We start from the raw sequence: 16326 nt of genomic DNA on the forward strand, positions 1-16326 counted from the left end.
TCAACAATCGGACGGAGAATTTCTACACATATCAGTGTTCCACATACAAGAATATGGTGGGCGTTACATATGCATGGCACCTATCCTTATCATTAGGAGTGGATTCAACACCTGTAAAAAGTAGTTGAAGGTAAACAATTGGAATTGGTTGATCACAAATTGCAGAGTAATCCCATTAGCACTGGTGGTCTGATGAACACCAGTATTCCTTTGTGCAGCCACATTTTCAAGAACACTTTTCTGTAAGTGCGTGGTGCAGTGTGACAGACAACTGTCATTTACCATATCATCTTACAGGGTCCAGTTACTTAAATTTTCTTTAAAACGAAGTTCCAGCATTATTGGAAGAGATTCCTCTGGTTGCAACGAAGGCCATGTTTTTTCAGTGTGAAGGGGCCCTGCACATTCTAGTCATCATGTGACATCATCCAAATTAATTTTCCCTGGAAGATGGATTAGCATTCACCAAACATTATCCCTTTACATTTCTGTCTGTTGGAGTAGCTGTAAAGCAAACACCACACAGAAAAATTAAACATAAGAGACTAACTGATTGTCCGCTTTTTGAAGTGCGGCACTCCTGAAAGAACAACAGGGCAAAGAGTGACACATGGTGTTAACAGAATTCAAAAGTGTATTGAAGATGTAATGCATAAAAATTAACTTTGAACTATTTGTTTGTCGTTGCTTAACACCTTCTGTGAGTATCTGTTTGGGTTACAGTCTAACAGCTGTCTGTATCTCTGTAACTAACAAAAATTGGACACGTGTTATACAGAATGTTTTATTCAAGTCTATACTACCTCTTCCTAAAATATGTACTGTTTCTCTTGAAACACTCGGTAGAGAAGTTTACTTCAAGACAATATTTTGTCTTGGTATCATTAATTACCTTCTGTACTGTTCATGTCACCAGACAGCCTATAATGTTCAGACAATATGGTCATTATTTACTTACACTTCCTCTTTGTTCAAATTTCATCTATGAAGATATTATCAGTGTTTACTCTGTTGTGGGTAATTTATTACTGAAATAAAATTGTAGTCAAGAAAAAACATTTGTACATTATTACTTAAGGAATCTTTGAAGAAATATATATTTCATTACTGCAAATGTCTTTTCAGTACCAGTTCACAAACAAAACCTAATTGGCAGGCACACAATGCAAGTCTTTTCATTTGCAATCATTTTAAACAAATAAGGTCATTGTCAAGTTTTGCAAAATCCCTGAATTTCTCACAGAAGAAATTAATTTATGCTTTGCACAATTAATTTTCTAAGTGTCTTCTGTTAAGTTCTCTTGGTGCTGCCAACCTTAATCCCTAATCTAACCTGATAAGGGTGTCCTCTGGCACCAATACACTGTGTAATCACTCAGATCATATTATGGATGATGGTGACTACCAAACACTTCCTGCATAGAGTTCAGCTGACCATTACCTTTTTCTCTTATACTAATGAAGTCTGCTTGGAACTCCAGGCACTGTCTGTGCCACAGTCAGCCAAAAGGATTGCTGCGTGGCATTTTCTATGCGGTCTTGCTGTTAAACTTGCAAGATCATGACGAAATAAATCTCTGGTGAACAGCCTGCATGAGTGTGCATAGGACACAATATTTCGGCAATTGACCCTGTTGCCATCAGGTGCGCTGATGTACATCAGCGCACCAGATGATGGCAACATGGTCGATTACCGAAATGTTGTGTCCTATGCACATTCATACCAGGGTGTTCACCTGAGATTTATTTCTTCATAAAATTCGCCTGGAGAAATTGAAGAATCACTTGCAAGATCATATTGGGTTTACACGTCATTAACTAATTTTTAGACATTGTGAAGTTTTCATGTGGCTGTTACATGGTTATATCCTGTAGTATTAGTCAGAAATTAAATGGAAGGCCTCATGGGACATAGCTTGCGTAAAGGAAATGAGTGATTATGAGTTTTGAAACTTCTACACTTTTAAGTTCATAGCATTCCCATAAACAAGCCAATACATTACTATTCTGTCTGTTATTAATGTAGTGTTTGGCCTTTTGTTTAAGGTTCTTTTCTGAAGATCATGTGATGGTAAAAGACAAGCTTTAGTGTGTATAACACCAGTCCTATTATCATACTGTCAGTGTACACAATCATGACACTAAGCTATACGAATTTACTCAGAGAAAAAAAATGATGTGTCATTTGCTTCTTATAGGTTTGTCAAGTAATGTTCTTAATTAGAATGTAACGATATTCTATCAATTTTGATTAATTATTGTATACTGCAAGTTGGAAATGCCGATGAATATCACGTTGCTGAAAGATTCTACTCTAATCGAGTACCAATTACCAAGATGTTGGTAGACAGCATATATTTTACTCTAAAGAATACAGAAAAGGAAGCAATGAAACAACTCAGGGTTAAAATTGGATGCAAATATATATTTTTAAACATACACTCATTTCACAAAACTGGCAACTTTCATACTTCCACACTCAGTTTCACTATTTTATAGCATATAATCTTTCATTAAATAACAAAAACACGGCAAAAAATCAATAACACAATTGAAGAAAATTAAAACCACTCTGCCAAAAAGCTGTATCTATACAGGTGGGGGTGTAGGTGGTGACATTTTAATTCTGCAGGTAAATTCAAATACAGCATTCACTAAGTAGAATTCACATTAAATTGTGTTCATAATACATTATTTGTCAATTCTTATAAAGAGCTAACTACATCACTGCAATGCAAAATTATAGATATATATATATTCCTATATAAAATTGTACTGTACATTGCTACCGCTCTTAATAAAAATATAAATTTGTGTCATTTATTTATAAGTATTAGTATATAAATGCAGTTACATTTTATTGCTGTTGTCAGTGTGTATCACCCTCAACCAATTTTTTATGCAGCAATGTTGTCCGCAGAATCACAGACCACCACTTTTTCATCTCTTATCAGTTTCATACATTTATGAACATATTTGTGAAAATGTCTAAAGCAAAGAAAACTACATAAGAATCACATAGGACTATATTTAGGCCTTGTGTTTTAATTTTTTGAATACATTTCCAAATCACAAAAAAAATATTGAATTATTACTGGAATAAAGTATTCTATAGCTCACAATGAATTTTAGTTTTACACTGTAACTATATAACACAGTTTGTATAAGAAAAGAATGAATTTTCATATTCCTGATCATGTTTTAAAAGCTGTGGTTTCCTTATGCAAAATTCAAGACCTTCAGAAACACTATTTTTTTTTATTTATTTACCACAATGATCGGTGCAGTTAGCCCATAGTATAGAAGTATATATTTTACATCTCAGTCTGAATTGTAACATACAAACACACAAGGCCATTTATAAAATAGCTGTCTTTTGTTTATTTTAAAGTATATTTTTATGCTGCCATATTTGTCATTTTTATGTTCGCTTGTATATAAGCAAGATAAATGATTTTCTGCTATAAAGGACTCCGTCTCTGATAAGTAAATACATTACTTAAGACATTACAAAACAATACAATACACATTGTATAATACAAAAATTACAGTCAACTAGATCATAAATGTTACTCACATTAATGATCAGGTTCAAATGAAATAAAATAAGTTTAATTCTCTGTGACATATATGTCTTTAGGAATCTGCAATTTATCACATGGATAGACAAAGCATAATCTGATTGTAATACAAGAGAGTGCTCTTTACAATACCTAGGCTCTGTCATACACCTTACATATCTACAAGTGCTTTTACGAAGTAAGTCTTTTTCACAGTCCTCCTTGAGGAGGAGGATGGTGACCCCAAGCCATATCGGGCAATGCTGGCATTCGACTGGTTTGGCCACTTCGCATAATGTCTTCTGCCGGTGGACAATGCGGTCTCGGGCCGGGCTCTGGGGTATAGGTGAACGTCAAGCCCGTCGCATAAATAATCCCATCATTTCTTACCAAAGAAACGGGTACTTGTGTCGGCTGACGCACCCACAACCACTCCCCTCTGAATGACGAGATTTCGGGCACTACACATAACATACTCTCCTGGCACCTATACATTGTTTCAGCTTCCACATCTCCAAACCACACTTGTAGGTTAGGTGTGAAATTTTCACCAGTAAGTTCGAGCATTGCGACATCACCTCCTCCATTCAAATGCAAGCTATGAACGACTGGAACTGGAGTCACTGGAGCACGAACTGGTCCCATGCCTTCAAAAAACTGATACTCTGCTTTATCAGTACTAATAATAGTCCAACATGCACCATCATTTATCATTTCCTTATTTGGTTCCTTTGGGCAAGGTGTTGCTTGAAACTGTATAATTCGTTCCTGTGACAAACACAAGTACATTCTTTCAGTATCTTTCATATAAAAAGCACATTTGTGCAGCTGAGACACTGGATCATCTGCTTCTAAGAGTGCCATCTGTTTATCAACTTTGCGTATTATGAGGCGTGGAAGAGCCATACCTGTGACACTGCAAACAAGTTTCACTGTACTTCCGTAGTGCACATAACCATCACGAACTGCGAATTCCTCTGACTCTGATTCGTTGTCGTCCAGCAGGTGAATTGTAAATGCTCCCCACTGTGTTGAACTTGCATGAAAGTTGCCATTTTCGACATGAAGGTATCTTGTGCTTACAGTCTGAGAGCGAAGTCTATTGAAGAGAGCCACTTTGGTACCACTAGCTATGCACAGATCAGCGTTCTTCAGAGACTGCTTCTTTTTCGATGGTTTTGATATCACTTTGATTCTTTTGCTATGAAAAACGCCTATGTCATGGCCGTTTCCATAGAACATTTTCACAGAGAGCATGAAGTGTTTACGTTTATCTGAATCTGAAATGTACAATGTTTTTGCAGCACAATACTGCTTACCATTGTTCAAGTCCAGCTGCTGCATATCTTGATCAGAGTTTCCAATACCAATAAATGCACAAAGTTGAGCTGCTTGTTCTGTTTCTCCCTCTCTCAGCATTTGCTCCTGGCGCATCCTCCACCCTTCACCAAAAAGGTATATACAGGGAGGTGGACAGAAAAAGCGTTTCTCATTTCCATAAGATTTCTGGGCTACTTTGGCATGAAGTATCACGATCACCATATCACTTCTCTCCCTCAAATACCTTTCCATCGCCTCCCTAGTAAGTCTCTGCTCATCTGGTCTGTACAACATGGAACTGAACCTTTCAAAGAAATTTGGTGGTGAAGGTGGAGTTTGCATACTATGCGCCATAGTGGGGAGTCCAAACTGGTGAGGCATTGTGGTGCTGTCTCAAAGGGACACAGGAACTCCAGCTTCTGTGTAATGAGATGTTATTACACACTCTTCATGAAGCATGGTCATTAGTTACCTCTCATGTGGGCAATGTATGCAGAGCCAATGACCAACATCAGCAGTTCGTCGTCCTCTTCCGAAAGGAGTGAAATGGGTTTCAGGAAACTGCAAAACAGAAAAAGAAAGTGTTAACATTTTATATAAAATATTCAAACAAAAGAAATGAAATCTGTGTTGGATAAGCCTCATCATTCACATATAAACATATGATGTACTTCTGAATATCAATTTAATCAAATTAGAGGAAGTTCACACAAAACATTTCAACAAATCACTGTATATGCCAGTCAAGGTTCATTTACAAAATTTTACATTGTTATTTCTCTTTAGAATATTCATTTGGGAGTTGCTTTACATTTCCAAGCAATAAGAGATCTCCTTCCATATTGATTTTAATTGAGATTTAATTTTAACATATAATTAATCTACAAAGTGAGTACTTAACTTCAACATATTACTGCAATGAGGCTGTATCGGTTGAAAACCAAACAGGAATGTATTGTAAGATTTAATATGTGGAAAACTGCGTAACATTCATTCATGAGACTGTTTCTTGGCAGAAGATATCATTTTTACAAATAGTACAACCATCAAGAGATATATGTCCATAGGCTTACTACATCCAGAATCAGGTAATATAAAAGTTATCTGGATCTGAATATGTCATGCTGTAAAATAACTGTCAGTGAAGGTTCCTCTGGGTTCAGATAAGGCGAAGGCCATTGCAAACAATATCAAAATGTTGGTACAGTTATTTTACACCATGATGCTGTTCTACATACAGTAAACCTTCATTAAATCTGCACCCGAGAGGTAAAAGGGTTTGCATTCCAGTTTTCATGTGGCCCAAATTTGGCAGTGGTCCCTGATCTGACCATGGACTGGAGATGGAATGCTGCCTATCTATGATAAATGAAACAGCATACGGGTACTACAAATATGGCTGTAAGCTATAATTGTTGTTGTATGACTTGAACTCCTTAACTTTTCAGGAATGGGTTGGAATGCTGTTACAGATGTGATTACATTTATAACTGATAAGGTACATACCGAGACATTACGATTATTGAAACATTACATAGTCCTTCAAAATGAATTATCTTCTAACAATTTTATGCATGATGGAAAACCAGCAACAAAAACCAAAACTTTCTAAATTTGCACACTGATCACATGTTGCTCATGACAGATCACACACTGGATCATCAGTACGGAATAACAACTGTCGTTCTCCATGGTAAGAAGGGCGTGGGTTGCAAGGGTGGACCATGAAGAAGCATGATAGGTATAGGAGCAATGTGAGAGGAATAACTGTGTTCGATCACAGAGAGGATTAATAACTAAAGCTTTACAATGTATCATCATATAGTTACAAATTCATACCTTTCCTAAACGCCAACATCCATGGTCATATTTGAATCTACTTTCTATGATCACTGCTAAGTCCTGGTATTTGATTTATCATTTATCACTTCTTCCCCCTTGACAATGATTTGTTAATGTGCGAAACATCAAGCTGAACCAAGGTTTGGTGCAAACATTATAGTGTTGGTTCCCCAATAAAAAATGGATCTGCAAAATTACAGACCATTATCCTTAGCATTGGTTTGTTGCAGAATTCCTGAGCTTATTGTAAATTTGCATATGATAAATTTTCTTAAGACATAAAACTTCTATTCACAGATCAGCATGGATTTAGAAGGGATCTCTTGTGCAAAACTAAAGCTTACCCTTTTCTCGCATGATATCCTACAAAGAATGGAAGAAGGGCAACAGGCAGATTCTATATTGCTAGATTTCCAGAAAGAATTTGATGTGGTGCCCTACTGCAGTGTTAGTGTAGGTCCAGGCACATGGAATAGATTCCCAGATAGTTCAAAGGTCTGAAGAAGGCAAGGTAAAACCACCTCCAATATGGCCACACCTAGTAAATCGCTGTTTTGTTCAAACCCACCTTTGAGTCAATGAAAGCTTTATGCACTAACTTTATTAACATAAAAATTCTGTCACCACTTTATGCAGTACTGAAACACTGCTTGTCCAAGTTCTACATCTGTATGTCCCCAGTTATCATAAAAAAAATCTGTTTTCAGACTGTGGACAATAGTGATATGTAGGACCACATTTCTCAAGTGAATTTCTCAAGTGAATTTCTCAAGTTTTCCCTTCATGAATTTCTCATGTTTCAACTTCATGTTCATTGTGCAAGATGCATGTTGGACAAAGCTGCCAGATATTTTCTCTTATGTTGAAATTTAAATGTAGATTTTATTCCAAAAAGTACTTCCTCAGACATCATTTCAATCTTTCGTTAAATTCAGTATAGAACACATCTGAAATTGGTTAAGTCTTTGATTTTGATCTGATTTTGTTGTTCCGTACGAAATTGCCAATGCTCCTAATTAGATGCTCTAAAAGAATTCACTACAAGTCTGATTTTCTGGCTTTTGCTAAAGGATGCTACATGCACAAAGTTATACAACCACTGAAAACTGTTAGGGACAAAGTTACACACTTGGTAGAGCATCCTAAATTGTTTTGAGATTAGGCAGAAATAACCAGAAACAAATGTTTAGTTTTTCTAACGGCAAGAAAAATCTATAAAACACTTGGAAAGCAACAGCAATTGTTCAAAATGCTGACCATAAGTCTCAGTGCAAGCATGCCACTTACATGGTGGAGGTACCTCATACCGCTACTAGTCATTCCCTTTCCTGTTCCCTTTATAAATGGAGTGAGGGGAAAATGCTGATCTAAAAGCCTCTGTAAAAGCCCTTATTTCTCTTATTCTGTCTCCATTGTCCTTACACAAAATATATGTTGGTGGTAGCAGAATCATTCTGGAGTTAGCTGCAATGTCGTTTCTCTATGAATTTCCACAATAGTGTTTCATGAAATGAATGAAATCTTCCCTCCAAAGATTCCTATTTGAGTTCACAAAGCACCTCTGTAATAATTGCATACTGATTAAACCTGCCACTATCAAATCTAGCAGCATGCCACTGAACTGCTCTAATATCTTCCTTTGATCCGACCTTCTAGGGATTCAAAAAACTTTAACAGTACTCAAGGATGGTTTGCACAAACGTTATGTACATTATCTCGTTTATCACTGAACTATACTTTCCTAGAAATCTCCCAATAAACTGTAGTTGAGTATTTGTCTTCCCCATTACCAAACTTATGTACTCGTTCAATTTCATACTGCTCTGCAATGTTACACATAGATATTTAATCGAGGTGACTGTGTCAAGCAACACACCATTAATACTGTATTCCAACATTATAGGATTGTTTTCCCTACTCATCTGCATTAACTTACATTTTCCACATTAAGAGCTAGTTGCCATTTATCACACTACATAGAAATTCTAAGTGATCCTGTATAGAAATTCTAAGTCATCCTGTATGCTTCTGCAATCACTCAAATGAACACTTGCAATACAGGACAATGTATTTAACTGTACTATTAACCAGTTGTTCAAGCAAATTGCATGTCTGAGAATCTATTCCATGTGCTCGGACCTACATTAACACTGCAGTGGGGCACCAGATCAAATGCTTTCTGGAAATCTAGCAATATAGAATATGCTTGTTGCCCTTCTTCCATTCTTTGTAGGATATCATGCAAGAAAAGGGTAAGCTTTAGTTTTGCACAAGAGATGCCTTCTAAATCCGTGCTAATCTGTGAACATAAGTTTTATGTCTTAAGAAAATTTATCATATGTACATTTACAATAAGCTCAGGAATTCTGCAACAAACTAATGCTAAGGATAATAGTCTGTAATTTTGCGGGTCCATTTTTTTTCCCTTCTTATGTACAGGAGTCATCTATGCTCTTTATCGAGTCACTTAGGACTTTGCCATCGGCAAGAAATTCATGATAAATGCAAGCTAAGGAAGAGGCCAGTTCCAAACTGTACTCTCTGTAAACAAAATTGGTATTCGATTTGGAGTTAATTTATTCATAGTACTGTTCAAATGAACATGACTTAATGTATTGTTAAAGCCACACAGAGCTGGCAAACATTCTCAACACAGAAGTATTCACACAAGAGTTTCACGAGAATGCAATAGATGGTGTGACAGATAATCCATCAACAAACCCATCAACTTTCTTGTGAAGTTCACATTCCTAAGAAAATATCTGGTAAGGATTGGTGGGATGGCAACGAAACCCCTATCATAAACAATACGTGCAAGGCATGGATCCAAATTATGACAATAAGAGAGTCTAGTTTTGGCTATGGATTATATTATAATGCGCTCACAATATTTTAGACATTGTAGTTACAAACACACCTGACTTTACTGGCAGTATAGACACAGAAACTAGTGATCATGATATCAAAGTGACAATGTTTAGTAAAGTTAATAAAGACATAAAGAAGGCTTGTTGAGTATGTATGCTGGAACAAGCAGATGAATGCATGATGAAAAAATCGCAGCACCAAAAAATAATTAATGTAGAGTAATGAAGTTTTGGTAACACATTTGTCTAACAAGGGAACCTCCCCATCGCACCCCCCTCAGATTTAGTTATAAGTTGGCACAGTGGATAGGCCTTGAAAAGCTGAACACAGATCAATTGAGAAAACAGGAAATATACAAACTGAGTAGTTCAAGGGAAGATAGGCAACATTAAGGACAATGGGAACGCAGGAGCACCGTGGTCTCGTGGTAACGTGAGCAGCTGCGAAACGAAAGGTCCTTGGTTCAAATCTTCCATCGAGCGAAAAGTTTAATTTTTTATTTTCAGTTTATGTGACAAACTCTTATGTTTTCATCACTTTTCTGGGAGTGATTATCACATCCACAAGAAAACCTAAATCGGGCAAGGTAGAAGAATCTTTTTACCCATTCGCCAAGCGTACAAGTTAGGTGGGTCGACAACATATTCCTGTCATGTGAAGCACATGCCGTCACCAGTGTCGTATAGAATATATCAGACGTATTTTGCTGTGGAGGAATCGGCTGACCTATGACCTTGCGATCAAATGTTTTCTGTTCCCATTGGAGAGGCACGTCCTTTCGCCTACTAATCGCACGGTTTTGCGGTGCGGTCGCAAAACACAGACACTAAACTTATTACAGTGAACAGAGATGTCAATGAACGAACGGACAGATAATAACTATGCAAAAATAAAGAAAGTAAAATTTTCAGTCAAGGGAAGAATTGAACCAAGGGCCTCTCGTTCCGCAGCTGCTCACGCTACCACGGGACCACGGCGCTCCGAAACTCACATACTCCAATATGTTGCTTATGTTGGCCTATCTTCCCTTGAACTACTCAGTTGGTATATTTTGCTTATTTTTTTCATAGTTCCACACAACTTCATCCTGTTTTCTCAATTGATCTGTGTTCAGTTTATCAAGGCCTATCCACTGTGCCAACTTATAACTAAATCTGAGGGGGGGGGGTGCGATAGGGAGGTTCCCTTGTAAGTAACATATTTAAGTGATTAACATTGTGTGATCACAAGTTAATGTAAATGTGACGTAAGTCATTGGCAATGTGAAGTACTGGTACATTAATAATGGCATAGCTACCAGAATGTTGAATTCAAGCATGCATTGTATTGTAAACATATCAGATGTCAGTTTGCAGGTTGAAGTTAGATGCCTGTTGCATTTGGTTGGTCAATACAGGGACGTTTAATGCTGTTTGTTGATGACACTGGAGTTGTCGTCTGATGATGTCTCATATAGTGCTTGACTGGAGACAGATCTTGTGATCAAGCACGCCAAGGCAACATACAGACACACGGTAGAGCAAGTTGGCTTACAGCGGCGGTATTCGGTCCAGTGTTATCCTGTTGGAAACATTCCATGGAATGCTGTTCATGAGGGGCAGCACAACAGTTCGAATAACTAGACTTACATACAAATTTGAAGTCAGTGTGAATGGGATATCATGAGAGTGCTCCTGCAGTCATACAAAATCTCCAGTGTATGTCCTGTGTGTCTAACACACATGCAGGTTGGTTACAAGGTTGTAACTGGCCTCCTCCTAAAAACCCACAGCCATCACTGGCACTGAGGCAAAACCAGCTTTCATCATGAAACACAACATATCTCTACCCTGCCCTCCAATGAGCTCTCAATTGATACCACTGAAGTAACATGGGATGGTGGTTCGGGGTCAGTGGAATGCATGCTACAGGGCATCCGACTCAGAGCTGTCCTTAAAGTATCCGAACAGTTCATTGTTTTACTGTTGTGCCAACTGCTGGTCAAGTTGCTGCTGGAGCTGCAGTATAATGTGCCGGAGCCATATGCTGAACACAATGGAATTCTCTCTCGGTAGAACCACATGGCCGTTCGGAGCCTCATATTCTTGCAACCCTCCATTCTCATGACCACTGCTGCCAGCAATCACTTATAGTGGCTACATTCCTGCCAAGTCTTTCTGCAGTTTCGCAGAAGGAACATCCAACTTCTCCCAGCCCAACTACACATCCCTTTCTCAAATTTAGTGACGTGTTGATAATGGCATCTTTGTCGCCTTAAAGGCATTCTTGACTAACATCAACACACCATGTCCAATCTCAGTGGTAACTAACGCTCACGGCTGCATTACAGCACGTATTTAATTCAAATTTGATTTGAATCCTCATAGTGGTGCTACTAGTGCTACTCTTATCCAACTGGTGCGAAATTTGAATAGGCATTATCTTTCTGATGTAGAAACACACCTACCAATTTCAAGTCGTACAACTCCTGCTTTGTGTTGCAATTTTTTTCGTCAATGTAGTTATTTGACCCTATATAGAGAATGAATCATTAGATCCAAAATGATGGATGAAGAAGAATCATGGGCAGAGTTTAAACTGACTGCAAATCATGCTCTGGACAAGCATGTGTGGAGTAAGTAGATTAAGGGGTGAAAAGACCCACCTTGATTCAATAACAAAATTCGGAAAATGCTGAGCAAGCAGAAATGTATCACTCTAAGCTTTCTTTAAAAAAAAAAAAAAAAAAAAATTACAAAATCGCCCATATCGAAAGGTAAAAACCGTCTTACCTTAGTGAAACATCTTGCCGAGTACCTGAGAAAATTCTGGTCCTAAGTAATACTTCTATCTAGACACTTGTCGACCAGTCTGGTGAGACAATAGAAGACAGCATAAGGAAAGCTGAAGGTTTGAATTACGCATTCATGCAAGAAGATCGTAGAAACATAGCGTCGTTTAACCATAGCACAGACTCTCTCTCATATGGACGGCACCCCAGTTGCTGAGAAGCACCTGAGAGAATTGGAAAGGAAGTCCTGTGTCATTTAACTTAATAAATAAATAAATAATCTCAGATAACTTATACGACTGTTGAATTCCAGGCAGTCAGTTGGATTTGCTAAGTCAATCTAGTAAACATTTTGTGCCATCTAGGGGGTTTACAGAGATTATGAATGTTACATTTGAGTTTCGTGAAGCTGTTGCCAGTCCGTGGGTTTGTTTGTTTGTTTGTATACGACAGTGCTTCACTAGGCACGGTCTTATTGGAGATGGTAAGCCATTATCTTGTTCTGACATTTAAACTGATTTACCTTGCCAGTTATAGGGAGGTCTACACTTTAATGTAGACTCCAAACCAAGTTTCAGCTCAGCATATGTCACATCATGTCCACCTAAGTACTGCACAGTCAGTGCAACAGATTGCTAAGCAAATGGGTCTGGGTTCTATTCCTGGACAAACTGGAGATTTTCTTCACTCAGGGACTGTGTTGTCCTTACGCTCGTATCGTCATAATTGACATTATGCTGTTGAGATGGCTGAGTGGGTATAGTACATAAGCCAAAATTTTTGTTTTCCAAATATTTTAAATCTTCGAACATTACCAGAGATGAATAAGGTGATAAGTGACTTTTGGATCCGTAGTCGGCCAATTAAGCAAAAACTTTTTTTACTATTCGATCTCTACAGTACCAAAGCCATACCCATCCACCACCCCCCTTAAGCACGCGCGCGCAACTGCAATCGCTTTTTTGTGTTGACAAATAGAAATCGCATCAGCTGTAAAATCCGTTTATTCTTAGGCACTGCCGGTTTCACAGCTTTTACAGCTGCATCTTCAGATGCAAATCTGTACGTAAGTGGAAAGCAATCACGCAGAAAAATAAATAATCCAAAATCTACGACGAAACCGTAATACAAAACGCACTCACTGGAGTCAAGTCAGTATGTATATAAAAAAATTACGTGAACTCACGTTCATGGCAGCAATGGCGGTTATGGCTGAAACAACTGGTTTTCGGTTATACCTTTTTTTCCCCTTCAAGGCCAGCTTAAACAGAGTGTTAAAACCTCTCAAAATAACCTGTTTCTGAAATAACCAAAATTTGGTTTTTCCTGTAACGAACGTAAAAATTGAAATTTTGACTCCTTCAGTTTCAAGATACACAGAATCAAAATATTAAATTAACTGTGCAAATATAAGAAAACTCAGCCGGTACAACGATCATAGCGCTATTTGGACATTACGAATGGTCTGTGATAAAGGGTGAAAACTGATGATGAAGTTCTGTATTTATCATTAAATTGACCTTTAACAAAATCTATTAGCAGAGAAAGGCATTTTATATACACAAGCAACAGATTAGCTACTCTATCTTCACTGTAATCTTTGAATGAATTGTTTTCTCCTTGTATCATGTAGAAGGTTTGTCGTGGCTTGTCCCGTTTTTAATAATTTTAAAACAAATGGGGCACTGTACTTCATTGATACCGCACATCGTAAACTACCACCAGACCACGGATGGTGGCTTTCTGTAATACAATTATTGTCCGGCGACAACAGCGAAAAACTACCATACAGATAAATAGGGCAAGTCTCGTACAACTCATGTACATGCGTACCATCCATTAGGCCACGCCACATGGTAACAGGTACATTGTCTCAGCATTGCTGTTATTAATTCTCACACCTTGTGTTTGTTGTTAGTTTCTGTCGGCATTGTTATTAAAATAGCACTGATCGTTTTTCCTCTTTTCTATTGCAACGCGAAATTTTACGAAGAAAAATTACTGGTTTCCAAAAAAAGATTTATTTAAAAACCAAAAATTTTAGGAGTGCTTCAATGGTTAACTGACTGTCCTCTAAAATAGCCTATGTGCTACAAGAAATAAGATATGGTGGAAAAGTCTCCCGTAAAACGTATGGAGAAGGGTAAGAAACAATGAAGAGGAAATTTTATGTAATGCCACAATTAATAAGGAGGAACGTCAACATGTAGTCGTGAACACCCACTATCGAATGGTTATCTAGGTGACAGTTCACTATTTAAAAACTTTGGGCGCCATAATAATCTATACGGTATCAAGGGAAATAAACTTGGTAAATTTCTCATTAAAACTCAAAATAATAATAAAACTGTATCAAGCAGGCGTCATCGTGACTCGAAGATTTAGCTAGCAACGCAAGTAACTGGCACATGGCATGATAATTAGACAGGCAGAAAGAGAAACTACTAACGTGTTGTTTAGGAACAACGTAAGTTAACTAAATCGAACCACACACGATTGACTATGAATGCTGGGTTTTCATGTGATATTTCATGTGGGTCATGAATTGAATCCAGTGAGTACATTTTTATTACGCTTCGTCTTAGGTTTGGGACTATTTTCTACGTGATTGTTTTCAGCCTGTATACAGCTTTGCACTTCAAGATGCAGCTGTCAAACCGGTACTGCCTAAGAATGAAATGATTTTACAACTGAAGCGGTTGTATTTCTCAGCATGATTTGCCGTGGCTGTGGTTTCCCAGACTATAAAGCTTTCTTTGCACACTTTTTTTCGTATTATACATCAATTTTTTCTTGTACGAGTGGAACACCGATGACGCGGAAGAACACTATCCGTCTGTGATTTTTAGTATCGTATGTCGCCTGAATTAACATATAATTTACCCGCAGATAAACGAACATAGCGAAAGTAAAAATGAACTGCTTTTCAAGGAAGTACGGAGCGACATCTAAACAGATCCTACCCAGTTTTACTAGGAAGTGGCTAACGTCTGCCACGGCCTCCCAACGAACTCTTGCCCCTCTGTACACCTGACTTCCGGGAAGCGTTATTTATACAATCCTTGCCACCTTGACCTAATATCCGTTGCAGCCAACCAGTCCTTTAATGTGCTGAAGGAAGACTGTTCAAACCCGCGTCATCCGGCCATCCTGATTCAGGTTTTCCGTTACTTCTCTAAATCGCTTTAGGCAAATGCCATGCCGGGTTGGTTCCTTCGAAAGGGTACGGGCGCTTTGCTTCTCCATCCTTCCCTGTTCCGAACTCGTGCACCGTCTCTAATGACCTCGTTGTCGACGGGGCGTTACGACCAACCTCTTCCTCCCAGCTTTACAGGTCGTCGTCATCATACAACGAATGACATGTAGCCTTATTGGTTCATGAAACAATGTGCATGTGTAGGATGCATCCGATAGCTTTTGAATATTTGTTAATCAATATGAAGCTACACGAATACACGACATAAGCTGCGGAGAAATAATAACGAGATGCACGACTGGGAGTATTTCGATGAAATGTAGTACTGCTGCAGAAAAGAGAGCGTACAAGAACCTTATGTGGACTATTCTTCTGTACTGCTAAAGTGTTTGAGATCAATCTTAATTACCAACATAGGAGCAAGTTTAGAAAATCCGATTCGCGCTGTTAAGATTCGAAACTGACAGATGCTGTCGGACTGATATTTGCGCAAATGTTCAACCTTTTTTTTACAAGTGAATCTTTGAAAGGAAGACGATATTATCTGACTAGAACGACTGACCAAATTAAATGAAGCTTTACTCGAAAGACACAGCTGTTCGATGTGCACTTCCCGGAAGATCGATAGTAACAAAAGCTCTGAGCACTATGGGACTTCACACACATACATGCCCGAGGCAGGATTCGAACCTGCGACCGTAGATGTCGCGCGGTTCCGGACTGTAGCGCCTAGAACCGCTCGTCCACTCCGGCCGGCTCGATACTAACAG

At 38.2% G+C, this 16326-nt stretch overlaps 1 protein-coding gene across 3 annotated transcripts in view; it reads right to left on the bottom strand.

The window, feature by feature from the left end:
• Window positions 1-2404: 2404 nt before the first annotated feature.
• The window catches only part of LOC124777848 (suppressor of hairless protein), a 213019-nt gene continuing 199097 nt past the window's right edge, over window positions 2405-16326 (bottom strand). For all 3 annotated transcript variants that reach the window (XM_047253384.1, XM_047253385.1, XM_047253386.1), the window contains exon 2: window positions 2405-5441. In XM_047253384.1, coding sequence (XP_047109340.1) covers window positions 3771-5261 — 1491 coding nt within the window. In that variant the 5' untranslated portion in view covers window positions 5262-5441 and the 3' untranslated portion in view covers window positions 2405-3770. The remainder of the gene's footprint in view (window positions 5442-16326) is intronic.

The sequence above is a fragment of the Schistocerca piceifrons genome, chromosome 2 (assembly GCF_021461385.2).
Source record: "Schistocerca piceifrons isolate TAMUIC-IGC-003096 chromosome 2, iqSchPice1.1, whole genome shotgun sequence".
In the NCBI taxonomy this organism is placed as follows: domain Eukaryota; kingdom Metazoa; phylum Arthropoda; class Insecta; order Orthoptera; family Acrididae; genus Schistocerca; species Schistocerca piceifrons.